The sequence below is a fragment of the Mytilus trossulus genome, chromosome 11 (genome assembly GCF_036588685.1).
Source record: "Mytilus trossulus isolate FHL-02 chromosome 11, PNRI_Mtr1.1.1.hap1, whole genome shotgun sequence".
NCBI lineage: Eukaryota > Metazoa > Mollusca > Bivalvia > Mytilida > Mytilidae > Mytilus > Mytilus trossulus.
Genome location: NC_086383.1, coordinates 3,778,307 through 3,792,087, shown reverse-complemented (window position 1 = coordinate 3,792,087; position 13,781 = coordinate 3,778,307). Strand labels below are relative to the sequence as shown.

Here is a 13,781-nt window from a genome sequence, read left to right as displayed (position 1 = left end):
TCGAGTAAAATTATAAAATTGAAAAGGGAACTGATATCAATGTAGCAAGTCTATATAAGGGGATACCACCACTGTAATATAAATAATGCCTCATCTACGATAGAAGAGGGACAAAAGTCACATTATATTTTCTGTTCTGTGGGTCCGTTTGTCTGTTCGTCTGTCCCGCTTCAGGTTTAAGTTTTTGGTCAAGGTAGTTTTTGATGAATCTGTATGTTATTATATGTAAAAGTATCTATCTATCTATTAACTTGGTTTTATAAGAAATAAAGAATCTTGAATCTTGAAATCTTGATGAAGTTGAAGTTCAATCAACTTTTAACTTAGTACACATGTTTCCTTTGATAGGATCTTTCTAATCTTAATGCCAAATTAGAGTTTTTACCCTTATTACATGGTCCACTGAAGATATCAAATGATAGTGCAATTGGGGCATCCGTGTATTATGGACCCACTCTTATTTATGCATGCATTTATTCTCTTAACTATATCAATATGTAACCTATAAAGTATCATTGATGCATTATTGGTCAAACTTAAACAATAGTCTACTTTTTAAATTGGTATTTAGATGGAGAGTTGTCTCATCAGTGGCACTCATACCACATCTTCCTATAATATCTATTATACAAGGATATAGTTTTATACCGGTTAAGATATTGTTTGATTCCGTCTAAACAATGGCTATTTATTTCCTGACCCCTTCCGTCCCTCCCAGTATCATTTGACCTCATATGATCTATGTATTATGAGGCATAATTAACCACAGAATATTAATCATATCGATGTGTTTCCGCTTATCGAAAGTGTCATGCTTTGATACTTTAAATAATTAAGTTATGTCAATACAAATATTATATTCTACGTCATTTATTTTTTTTAATTTTTGTATAATTAATTTTGTTTATAGTATACATGTAGACTAATCATTGTCAATTTATTACATACGCTAATGAGTAGGGTGCACACTTTCGACAAAGGTTTCTAGTCACTTGTAAGGACGACATAAAAAAAATCAATGAAGGATAAACAAAAACTTAATTTAAATAGTTTGGGGGGGAGGGGGTAAAAATTGCTGCAAATTTTGTTTAATTGACAGTGATTTTTATATATATCCTTATTCAGGTGGAATCAATTTTTCCCAAATCAAGTTAAGGAGGGGGTTAGAGAGTCATTGAAAAAACTATATGAATTAAGTTTTTTTTATCCTACATTGAACTTGGAAAAACTAAATAAATCGGTTTTAAAATAAGTAAGTATAAATAAATAACTCAGTTCCGAGTTAATCGGACTCATATAAAAAATATTCCACACATCCTTTTGAAGTTAAATGGTTGCTCCCTAATGACTCAGAAGTTAAATGATTGCTCCCTAATGACTCATTGACAGATACAATGCACATCTACTTTCATTTCTGTGTTTAATGTTGAATGCAAATCAAAGTGGTCAGAACCTGCAAGAATTGAAGTCCACAGGAATGTTTATAGAAATGAACCTTTTTTACCAAATACTTGTTAAATTCTAATGTGGTTTGGCTCTAACTTGGTCGATCATAATAATCACAGGCGACGGTAATAAACATCACGTTTCTTTATATATTCTATAGTATTTAATAACTGTCACAATAAAATTGATTTCTATAGATATTGTGTTTATAATTAGTATTAACCAATGACAAGACACGTTAATGCCCTCGGGGCTGTAACTTACATATACACAATTATTAGACAATATATTAGTTTTTTGTATTCATATCACGCCTCATGACAATGCATGTACTAATAATTGCATTATTATTCATAAATCTATGTTTACAATTGTCCGAAACAAAATGGCCGACCATGAGAAAGTACAAAGTTTTGTGAAGATATCTTTGATATTTCAAATATGTGGTTTCCTTATTCTAGTAATAGGATTATCGACTCCTTACTGGAGAGCTATACATTTTGAATATGTTGCTGAGTCGAGGAACGAAGTTGGTTTGCTGATTCAAGGATTTGACGAAGGACTCTGGAGAAGATGCATTAATAGTATCTGTGCAGATATTGATTTGGCGGGAAGAGGTATGAAGAGGTGGAGGGACTTTAATTATTGATATAAGTAGTATCTGTGCAGATATTGATTTGGCGGAAAGAGGTATGAAGAGGTGGAGGGACTTTACTTATTGATATAAGTACAAATGTAGTATCTGTGCAGATATTGATTTGTCGGGAAGAGGTATGAAGAGGTGGAGGGACTTTAATTATTGATATAAGTAGTATCTGTGCAGATATTGATTTGGCGGGAAGAGGTATGAAGAGGTGGAGGGACTTTAATTATTGATATAAGTAGTATCTGTGCAGATATTGATTTGTCGGGAAGAGGTATGAAGAGGTGGAGGGACTTTAATTATTGATATAAGTAGTATCTGTGCAGATATTGATTTGGCGGGAAGAGGTATGAAGAGGTGGAGGGACTTTAATTATTGATATAAGTAGTATCTGTGCAGATATTGATTTGGCGGGAAGAGGTATGAAGAGGTGGAGGGACTTTAATTATTATTTAGGTTACACCATGTGTAAGGTGATCTAAGGTGACTACATTTTGTGTGTAGGAAGGTTACACCTTGTGTAAAAGAATGATACACATTGTATAAAATATCAGAAGGATACACTTTGTGTAAAAAATAAAGTAAAACTTTCAAAAAATTTGTGTGTTACGCTTTGTGTGAAACAATGTTACACTCAGTGTGCAAGAAGGTTATGCTTTGTGCGAAATAATGGTAAAATTGTGTGTGGAAAGGTTACACTTTGTATATAAGACTGGTGCCACATGTGGAGCAGGATCTGCTTATCCCTCAGATGCACCGGAGATATGTGTTGCTTAGCCGTCTTTAATTTTCTACGTTGACTTGTGTCTTGTGTATTATTATTCATCTTTTTGATTGACGCGAGGGCGGTTCGTAGGTCGACGTAGGCCTTCAACAATCGACGTAGGTCGACGTAGGCCTTCAACAATCGACGTAGGTCGACGTAGGCATTCAACAATCGACGTAGGTCTTCAACAATGGACGTATGTTGACATAGGCCTTCAACAATTGACGTAAGTCGACGTAGTCCTTCAACAATCGACGTAGGCCTTCAACAATGTACGTAGTTCGACGTAGGCCTCAAACAATGGACGTAGGTCGATGTAGGCCTTCAACAATCGACGTAGGCCTTCAGCAATGGACGTAGGTCGACGTATGCTTTACCAACGGACGTAGGTCGGCGTAGGCCTTCAACAATCGACGAAATGTCGACGTAGGCCTGAAACAATCGACGTAGGTCGACGTAGGCCTTCAACAATGATCAAAACCAATTATACCGTATAGCAAGCTATTATGGAAGGCCCGGCGTAACACAATGTAAAAAAAATTCAAACGAGTACAATACAGCCTAATTTATGTACAAAAAACACGAAATGGAGATGAAATATGATACACAGTAACACAAGACTGCATAATTGCTATTACTGTAATGCAAATGTCATCAAGTTACGACCAAGAGGAGGAAAGTGGATCGTAAACGCCTATGCTAGCGAAGATGATGTCCACATAACCGACTCAATTTTATAGAATTTTCGGTTGTATGAACTATAATTGTAAATGTACGTGATGTGGCAGCATTACTTGTTATCGCCTTTGTTGGTACATGTAACCCCGTTAAACGACAGCGATGTACTGAAGCAATTTAAGAGCTATAAGAAGAAAAAGAATCCAGCCATTTATAAGCAAGAGGAAATGGGGGTTTTGAGGGGGGCAAGATTAAAAGAAAACGTTCCAATCATATGTCCCATTAAAAAGCATTGATCGTAAACATGAAGGTTTCCATCCCCTACCCTCTTTTCCCCTTTTAGATCCGCCACTGCTAAACATTTAAGTAGTCCAAATTCAACTTTGTGTGAGGATTTTGGGACCGTTTGATGGTAAAATAATATTTCAATATCATATCTCGGACTACTGGGCTGACGGTACCGAAGAGTCTTTTTGAGAAAAGCACCATTGCCTCATTCTCGTGAAATAAATAAAGAAAAAAGGGGACAACGGCATGTTATACATCAAATGTAGTTTTGCTATATTATTCAACTTACACTGGTTTACTTTATCAATTTACATCAATATACTTATTTGTTTTTTTAATAAACGTGAAGGCGTTAAAAATGTCATATATATAACTGAGATGTAAATTAAAATATTAGTAAGGAGTCAAGCCTACAGAATTTAATTGACAACAATATGAAAATAACTTTGAATAAAGCAGAATATACATCCGAAATTTATTTAAGAAATATTTAATGCAAGCTATACTTTTTTTTTTTTCAACTATAGGTTAGGCATTATATCCGTGATTATTTTTGCCCGAGCGATATAATACACCTTATCGCTAATCCTGGCTGACCCGGTCGCTTGAACTTTTGACGCATACAACAATCACTTTTCTATTGTGGCGTCAGATATTTTGTTTTATGACGTCAAGATTTTACGGGAACTTGTGTCATATCCAGTAATGGCGGACAAATAGCGATAATTAAGGTGTATAATCAAAACAGACAGGGAATAAAATAATTTTCATATGTTCAAAAGTGAGTAAAAGTATAAGTACAAATTCTGAAGATCGTTCCCTGAAAGATCCTTAAATGCTGAAGTGGCATCTTAGCAGTCAACGGTGTAAAAGAACAAACACTTCATTATTTTGTCTATAATAACTGTCACACTACACACTTAGTACGGGGCGCCGAATGGGACTCTTGTGGTTTTGTACAAAATTCAATTCTGTCATAACAAAATCATTTTTGTCTTACAAAACTATGTGCTACAGACTTGTTTTGTGAGAACTTCAATTTTGTGATGACAAAATTCATTTGTGTAGACAAAATTCATTTTTGTCATGACAAAATTAATTTTTGTAGACAAAATTCACATATTTGTCATGACAAAAGTCAATTTTGTCTTAAAGGTATGCAAGTATAAACATATTTGCATACAAAATTGACTTTTGTTACCTGATATGGAAATTAAATCACAAAAGTCAATTGTGTACGGTAAGATTCAATTTTGTGAGACAAAATTGACTTTTGTGAAACAAAATTAACTTTTGTGAGACAAAATTGACTTTTGTGAGACAAAATTGACTTTTGTGAGACAAAATTGACTTTTGTGAGACAAAATTGACTTTTGTGAGACAAAATTGACTTATGTGAGACAAAATTGACTTTTGTGAGACAAAATTGACTTTTGTGAGACAAAATTCAATTTTGTCATTTTTGTTGAGACAAAATTCAATTTTGTCATTTTTGTTGAGACAAAATTCAATTTTGTCATTTTTGTTGAGACAAAAGTCAATTTTGTTAATTTTGTTGAGACAAAAGTCAATTTTGTCAATTTTGTTGAGACAAAAGTCAATTTTGTCAATTTTATTGAGACAAAAGTCAATTTTGTGACGACAAAATTCATTTTTGTGACGACAAAATTTAATTTTGTAACAACAAAATTGACTTTGATGAGACAAAATTGACTTTCGTGAGACAAAAATCAATTTTGTTGAGACAAAATTCAATTTTGTTAATTTTGTTGAGACAAAATTCAATTTTGTCAATTTTGTTAAGACAAAATTCAATTTTGTCAATTTTGTTGAGACAAAAGTCAATTTTGTCAATTTTGTCTCACAAAAGTCAATTTTGTGTAACAAAAGTCAATTTTGTGTAACAAAAGTCAATTTTGTGTAACAAAAGTCATTTTTGTGTAACAAAAGTCATTTTTGTGTAACAAAAGTCACTTTTGTGTAACAAAAGTCACTTTTGTGTAACAAAAGTCGATTTTGTATGCAAATTAGTTCACAGAAACCAAACTAAACTAATTTAAATACAAAATTGACTTTTGTCGCTCAATTTTCAAATTAGGTAACAAAAGTCAAGTCTGTGTAACAAAAATGAATTTTGTCATGACAAAAGTGACTTTTGTCCGCTGATAGATAATTTTGTATGACAAAATTTCAAATTTGTAGTATGATACAAATTTTGTTAAACTGAACTCATTTTTGTTGAACAAAAGTCACTTTTGTCCGAACAAAATTGAATTTTGAGTACAAAACCACAAGAGTCCCATTCGGCGCCCCGTACTTAGGTCATAATACCCAAGGGCATTCATACCACCCTCTTGGAGGGCCCCATCCACCGTCGCCCCCTTCTTGATTGCGGCTATGCCTCTGGCCACCTCTGCCAGATACTTGGGGTGACCATACCCTGCTCGTGGCACCCAAGCGGGTCTAAAGTATGGAGGATCTGATTCTAGGAGGAGGCAAACCGGGGTATCCTCACTACAGCCAACTTCTGGTCTTCACTGAATTCGTTTACTGACCCTGTGAATCCAAAATGCACCCCTGGGAAATTATCCATCCATAGTTGTGCTTGTTCCCAGCCTCCATCAAAACAATGTAGATGGATAGGATGACCCTTGTTCAAAATAGCCCTACACTGCCTCATACACTGGATATGGGCCTGGGCACTATGAACATCGTCCTTGCCCCCTCTTACATGGAGTACCACAGGAACACCTCCCTGTGATGCCATTGCCAGTATCCATCTTAAGGTGCTGATCTGGATTTGAGGCTGAGGGGCTCCCGTCGAGAAATCCAGACCAACCTCTCCAAGTACCCTTAATTTTCCGGTCTTCAGAAGGGTCTTAAGTCTGAAAGACCTTGCATCATCCAGTTCCCGGGCCTTCTTCGGATGCACCCCATAGCAACCACCCAGTTCTGGTCTTGCACCTCGAGCTCTTCATCTGATGGCCATGTTCTGGGGTCACAGAAATTGATTACTCCTCCCCTCACATCAATGGCATATAGCTGGCTACCTGGCAGCCTCATCTCCATGTACTGCCTAAGATTAGGCCTACCCGGAAGATTTGTCTTTGTTTTCGAACCTTTGGGATGTTCCCATACTAGCAGAAGCTTGACTGTGGTTCAATGGTGGCCCAATTCTCCCCTGTGACAAGATAGATCCCACCGGGTACATCTCCCGAAGCTCCTGACTTCTTCTTTCTCCAATCCAGGACATAATAGGATTTGTATCCTCCAGTGGATCAATACCCCTGGAGAATTAACATGCACTAGTGTAAACGGAGATGGCAAAGTCCATCTACCAGCAGCACATACTTCCCTCTTTGGTCCAATCTCCACTTCCTCAACGGTCCTGGGCCAGTTTTTAATCTGTCTATTGACCCAGGCAGCTAAACCCCAAATGTCCACTCTTCCAAGAATCATTTTTGACTGTGTCTGGAGGGCCTCAAACCGAGCTCTAACCAAAAGGTTAGATCTAAGCCCTCCAGACAGTTCCTGAAAAATTTCCACAAGGTGTTCCCCCTGATTTTGGGTTCTATGTTGGGTCCTAACATTGCAGCCATCAACCGGACACAACATAAATCCACCCGTCTCCTGGCTGGCTGGTTTGTCCTCGTCTCTACGGGACAGTGCTGGGCTTAGAATTGAAGGTCTACTATTCCCATAAGGCTGCCCCATGGTCCGTCTGTTTTCCTGACTGTTTTTCTGGGACTTTTGACTTGGCCCCTTTTCTTCTCTAAGTAATGCCCTTCGCCTACGCTCAGCTCTTTTCCAGTTTTCCTTTACCCTCTTCTCTGGGTTTTTGGCTCTCTGCTTGACTGAGTTAGAGCCTGACTTAGAAAAACCACCTGCAGGTCTCATCGTCCTTGTAGGGTCCTCGCGATCAACTGTTACCCAACGCTGGACAGGGGACTTGGGCCTTGATTCTGCATGTCTTGCCTTTCCCTCGTGATCCTTGGGAATACACACGAATTTCATCATGACCCTTCTTGGCGGTGATCCGTCTCTCTCCAAATCCCTTTGAGTGTCTGTCCACTCACTACATGACGAGGTCCTGGCCAAACGTGCCTCGGACCATCTTTCAGGAGCCTTACCCCTTTTCCTTCCCCGGCTATTCTCTTCGGGGCTCTGGGACTGTTCTCTAAAGATTCTCGCCCTCCTACCAGTACGGTCAAGATCTCTCCTGGAAAGTCTCTGTGTTGAGGCGGGTCGTCTGGACCCTGCCCCTCTGTGCCCTGCATCTTTCTTCTTTTTCTCAGCTTGTTCTCTCCCAAACTTCCAATCATTATTTCTTTTGGAACTCCCTTCGTCGCTTGCACTGCTCATTTTACTTGAAGTTCTGAAAAATACAGGTATACCCAACCTTACTCATCACCTCAAACGAGTAAGCAAGTTCCCCTACCCAACCCAAAGTTCCCTTACCCAACCCCCCTATTATTTCTGTCTCATCAACCACCACCTCACTCTTTTGTAGGACGCCGGTTGCGTACGCTCCTACGGAGTTTAATGGGAGTTGAGGTCACACCCTTTGTTACCTGGACATCTTTGCATGTTTTGCATAGGTATTCCCCTAGTTCTTCAACATCTTGCGGTGAAATACCCACACACCTCCCATGAAACCATTCGGTGCACCCGTCGCACCCAATCATAAAATCCCCTATATCTGGGCCCCTGCAGATGCAGTACATTTCTTCCTGAGAGCTTAAAAGGCTGGGTTCAAAATTATGTACCCCTGACGGTTTCCCCTCTATGCTCTGAGTTGGAGATATTTCAGTGCCCTCCCCACCTTGCCCTACGTCTGAATCTTGTAATGGGTCTGGTGAGGGTGGATTATCATCCTGGGTTTGTTTAGGGTTTGTTTAGGGTTTTGTTCTGGGTTATCTAAGGTATTCTTCTCTACCCCTTCGTTCCCCTGTGCCAATCTCTTCTTTTCCTTAACTAACCAAGGAGGGAGTACTCGATCTTAACAGATCTTTAACCTATCGTGATTGGCTGTTACTAACGACTTTTTCATCTTCACCTTGTACAAGTATGCGGAGACCTAAGGCTTCTGAAACACAATTCCGGGGCCCTTCCATACAGGAAAAAGTTTCGTACATTTCCCCGGGGTTGTGGCAGTGTCCAATTGGTACACCAATTCTCCTACATTGTACGGGCGTAGATTTACCCTCAAATCATAATCCCTCTTACTTCTAAGTTGGCTAGTCTTTATGTTTTGTCTGGCAACTTCATGAGCTGCATGCATGTTTAACCCCGCCGCATTTTTGCGCCTGTCCCAAGTCAGGAGCATCTTGCCTTTGTTAGTCTTGTATTATTTTAATTTTAGTTTCTTGTGTACAATTTGGAAATTAGTATGGCGTTCATTATCACTGAACTAGTATATATTTGTTTAGGGACCAGCTGAAGGACGCCTCCGGGTGCGGGAATTTCTCGCTACATTGAAGACCTGTTGGTGACCTTCTGCTGCTGTTGTTTTTTGGTGTTTTTTTATTGGGTCGGGTTGTTGTCTCTTTGACACATTCTCCATTTGCATTCTCAATTTTAAATTGTATTACCGTTTCTTGTAAGGATACAACAACTTTAGGAATATTGACATTTTATATTTTCAGATTGGATGCAAGCAGTGAGATTTTTCGCCTGCCTCGGTGTTATGTCATCCTTTATAGCGACTGTATCACTCATCTTGTTTATGCTTATAGAGAAACTATCAGCAAATAAATATCTCTATCTGACCTCGGCCATAGCCTCGTTTATTGTTAGTAAGTACAGTTTATACCATAAGATAGACAATAGACAATATTTATTAGCACAAACACATTTACATCAAATTGTGATGGCATAAATAATTAAAACAATAAACTAACAATAGTTAAATTGATTATAATTATATTAGAGTGACAGTGGTTTTTGCAGCGAAGAAAATAAAAAGACTATAAATATCATGAGAAAAAAAAAGGACACAAACAAAAACTAGGTGGTATTACGGGACGCCGAATGGGACTCTTGTGGTTTTGTACGGACAAAAGTGACTTTTGTTCAACAAAAATGAGTTCAGTTTAACAAAATTTGTATCATACTACTAATTTAAAATTTTGTCATACAAAATTATCTAAAAGCGGACAAAAGTCACTTTTGTCATGACAAAATTCATTTTTGTTACACAGACTTGACTATTGTTACCTTATTTGAAAATTGGGCGACAAAAGTGAATTTTGTATTCAAATTAGTTTAGTTTGGTTTCTGTGAACTAATTTGCATACAAAATCGACTTTTGTTACACAAAAATGACTTTTGTGAGACAGAATTGACAAAATTGACTTTTGTCTCAACAAAATTGACAAAATTGACTTTTGTCTCAACAAAATTGACCAATGTGAGACAAAATTGAGTTTTGTCTCAACAAAATTGACAAAATTGACTTTTGTCTCAACAAAATTGACAAAATTGACTTTTGTCTCAACAAAATTAACAAAAATGACTTTTGTCTCAACAAAATTGACAAAATTGACAAAATTGATTTTTGTCTCAACAAAATTGACAAAAATGACTTTTGTCTAAACAAAATTAACAAAATTTACTTTTGTCTCAACAAAATTGACAAAATTGAATTTTGTCTCACACAATTGAATTTTGTCTCACAAACTTGAATTTTGTCTCACAAAAGTCAATTTTGTCTCACAAAACTTAATTTTGTCTCACAAAATTGAATCTTACCTCACACAATTGACTTTTGTGATTTAATTTCCATATCAGGTAACAAAAGTCAATTTTGTATGCAAATATGTTTATATCTGCATACCTTTTTACAATTTTGTCTACACAAATGAATTTTGTCATCTCAAAATTGAAGTTCTCACAAAACTAGTCTGTAGCACATAGTTTTGTAAGACAAAAATGATTTTATTATGACAGAATTGAATTTTGTACAAAACCACAAGAATCCCATTCGGCGCCCCGTAAGTATGTTAAAAGAAACACAAGTTATACAGATGTTCTCAATAAAAAAATCATTAATATACTTTATGGCGATTTTTATAATAAATGGTAGACTGCTATTTAAAAGTGCAGTTATATGCCTAAGTGTTATAGTTTTGCAAATGCATATATTCTATTATAAATGATCGTATATTTGCCTCAAATAATCGCATATGTAAATAAAGGCAACAGTAGTATACCGCTGTTTGAAAGTCATAAATACATTGAAAGATAAAAATGCTGGTTACAAACTAAAACTGAAGGAAACACATCAACTATAAGAAGAAAACAATGAAACAAGAGAAACACTGAAAAGCAGCATAAAATCCAAACGACAAGTAACACACACATAAACACTGAAGTGCAATAAAAAACCAAACGACAATGCAACACACACAGAAACGTGTAAGAAATATTCCCTGTCTGTAATTACAAGAAGATGTGGTATAATTGCCCAATAGACACTTTCACTAAAGATCACATGATGAGTTTGCAAAAAATATTTACATTGTGATTTTTTTTCTTCATTACAGCTGGATGTACATTTCTATCTATTATGATATATGGCGCCATTATAAAAGAGGGACTAGCATGGTCGTTCGTCATGGTGACGGTTAGTGGTGCGGTCCACGTCATTTCCGGTTTACTGCTATTGATTGCATTTATTACGGGAAGAAAGGACGTTTGACGAATTGAGCGTTTCTAAAAGAGAGAGAGACAATACTAGTAACTTAGAACTCTCGAAATGTGTTTAGCGCACAGGCACTTGTCTCAGATAAAACATTCCTAATATAAACCTTACAAGTGCTTATGGTTTGGCGCCTAGAATATGTACAGCTAACATGTGATCAATAAAATTATAAAGGACTATGGGTAATCTCATTGTTCGAACACTTAAATACAAATAACGTAACATCATTGGTTGAATTTCCATTGTAAGAACGTTTTAAACCAATCACAACCTATGCTGTACGCTTTTGATTACCCAGAATGCATAAGATTCTAAAACGGCGAAATGACACATAAGATACTGTGATATAAGTTACATTTTAAATTAAAATATTGAAGTTTTTAACGACCTTGACTGGCTATTTAAAAATATATCTCATTTTTTCGGTTTCTACACCTTTGTTTGACATTTTACCTAATTTGGAAAGATAACAGGCTATAACATGATACGCCAGACGCGCGTTTCGTGTACATAAGACTCATGAGTGCCGCTCAGATACAAAATATTCCAAAAAAAACTAAAAACAACTACAAAGTTGAAGAGCATTGCAACCCCAAAATTGCAAAAGGTTGTGTCAAATACGACTTTTAAAAGTAATCTATGCCTGGGATAAGAAAATCCTAAGTCGTAACTATATCTGTTCAAATTATCTCGTTTAATTTTTGATATCTGTGTCTTTAGAGGGTTAAATATTTTTCCAGGGTCATATATAAGGTTAACTCCTTACATGATAAAGAAAAACACTCATCGGTATCAATAAAGATACTAACAAACAAAACACTTAACCCACCATATTTTGTCCAGGTTTTTGAACTCTGTCATTTGTTCTATTTTGATGTTCGGTGTTTGGTGTTTGATGTTTGGTGTTTGGTAGGATATGTTTTGCTCAGTCTTCAGTCTTCAATGTTGTGTTTTCTGAATTGTTTTTAATGTTGTGTTTTCTGAATTGTTTTTAATGTTGTGTTTTATGAATTGTTTTTACTGTTGTGTTTTTTTAATTTTTTATTATGTTGTGTTTTCTGAATTGTTTTTAATGTTGTGTTTTCTGAATTGTTTTTAATGTTGTGTTTTCGGAATTGTTTATTATGTTTTGTTTTTCCCTTGCTGATGCGTAGTTTGTTTTTACGTTGTGCTGTAACAATAGTACCCCAGGTTGAGGGAGAGTTAAGCACTAACATACATGTTTTATCCTCCGCATTCTTTATAATATTATCTGAAGTTTGGAGCCTGTAGTTCATTGGTTGTCGTTACGTGTCTTTTGTTATACATTGGGACGTATGTTTTCACATTTAAATTGCTACATAATTTGCATGTCGGTTTATAGACGGCCATGCGGTTGCCTATAATTGCTTACTTACACTTTATCGGTATTTGGGTGGAAAGTTGTCGCATTGGAAATCATTAAAAGGAAGGCGAAAGATATCAGAGGGACAGTTAAATTCATAGATCGAAAATGAGCTGACAACGCCACGGCTAAAAAACAATGTATACATATTTAAATTGTTTTTTTATAATGTATTTAAACTGACTGGAGACCTTTTCTTCTGTGCACAGTGAGTTGTGTTATACCACAGCACATAACAGCTCCTTTTCATTCAAAAATTATACGACCGAGAAGAAAACTATGAAACAAAGATATTTCTCGTTTTTTATATAGATTAGACCGTTGGGTTTTCCGTTTGAATGGCTTTACACTAGTAATTTTGAGGCCCTTTATATAGCTTGTTGTTCGGTGTGAGCCAAGGCTCCGTGTTGAAGGCCGTACATTGACCTTTAATAATTTACAATTATAAATTGTTATTTGGATGGAGTTTTGTCTCATTGGCACTTACACCACATATATATATATATATGATACTTTTAAATTGGTACGACAGTTGCGCGTCTCGTGTATATAGACATATAAGCAAATTGAGTGTTTTTTATTTCTATATATTGTATGTCTGTGTTTGTACCATTTCTGGCTATCTGGAATACGTGTATTTTGTTGTTGTATGTCTTTGGTTTTGTGTGTATGTTTTTTTACAGAGGAGATGGCTGTTCGAGTTTGTACTCTCTTAGTAATATGCTTTAGTACTTTAACTTATTAGTTATAAAAGAGGATATGGTATGATTGCCAATGAGACGACTCTCCACAAGAGACAAAAACGACACAGAAATTATCAACTATAGGTCACCTTACGGCCTTTAAAACTGATCAAAGCCCATACCGCATAGCC

General features: G+C 36.3%; 1 protein-coding gene across 1 annotated transcript; it reads left to right on the top strand.

Annotated features, from left to right (window-relative positions):
- Positions 1 to 1,747: 1,747 nt before the first annotated feature.
- Positions 1,748 to 11,702, top strand: LOC134691670 (uncharacterized). The gene is made up of 3 exons (XM_063552232.1): positions 1,748 to 2,063; positions 9,467 to 9,616; positions 11,366 to 11,702. Exons 1-3 carry the CDS (start codon positions 1,808 to 1,810, stop codon positions 11,518 to 11,520), a joined length of 561 nt encoding a protein of 186 aa, XP_063408302.1. The 5' UTR covers positions 1,748 to 1,807; the 3' UTR covers positions 11,521 to 11,702.
- Positions 11,703 to 13,781: the final 2,079 nt, after the last annotated feature.

What these genes read in the sequence shown, in the direction of transcription:
- LOC134691670 (XM_063552232.1), top strand. Translation starts at nt 1,808, where the DNA reads ATGTTTACAATTGTCCGAAACAAAATGGCCGACCATGAGAAAGTACAA. An exon ending in TATTGATTTGGCGGGAAGAG is followed by an intron (nt 2,064 to 9,466) that starts GTATGAAGAGGT and finishes TTATATTTTCAG; the next exon opens with ATTGGATGCAAGCAGTGAGA. An exon ending in CATAGCCTCGTTTATTGTTA is followed by an intron (nt 9,617 to 11,365) that starts GTAAGTACAGTT and finishes TCTTCATTACAG; the next exon opens with CTGGATGTACATTTCTATCT.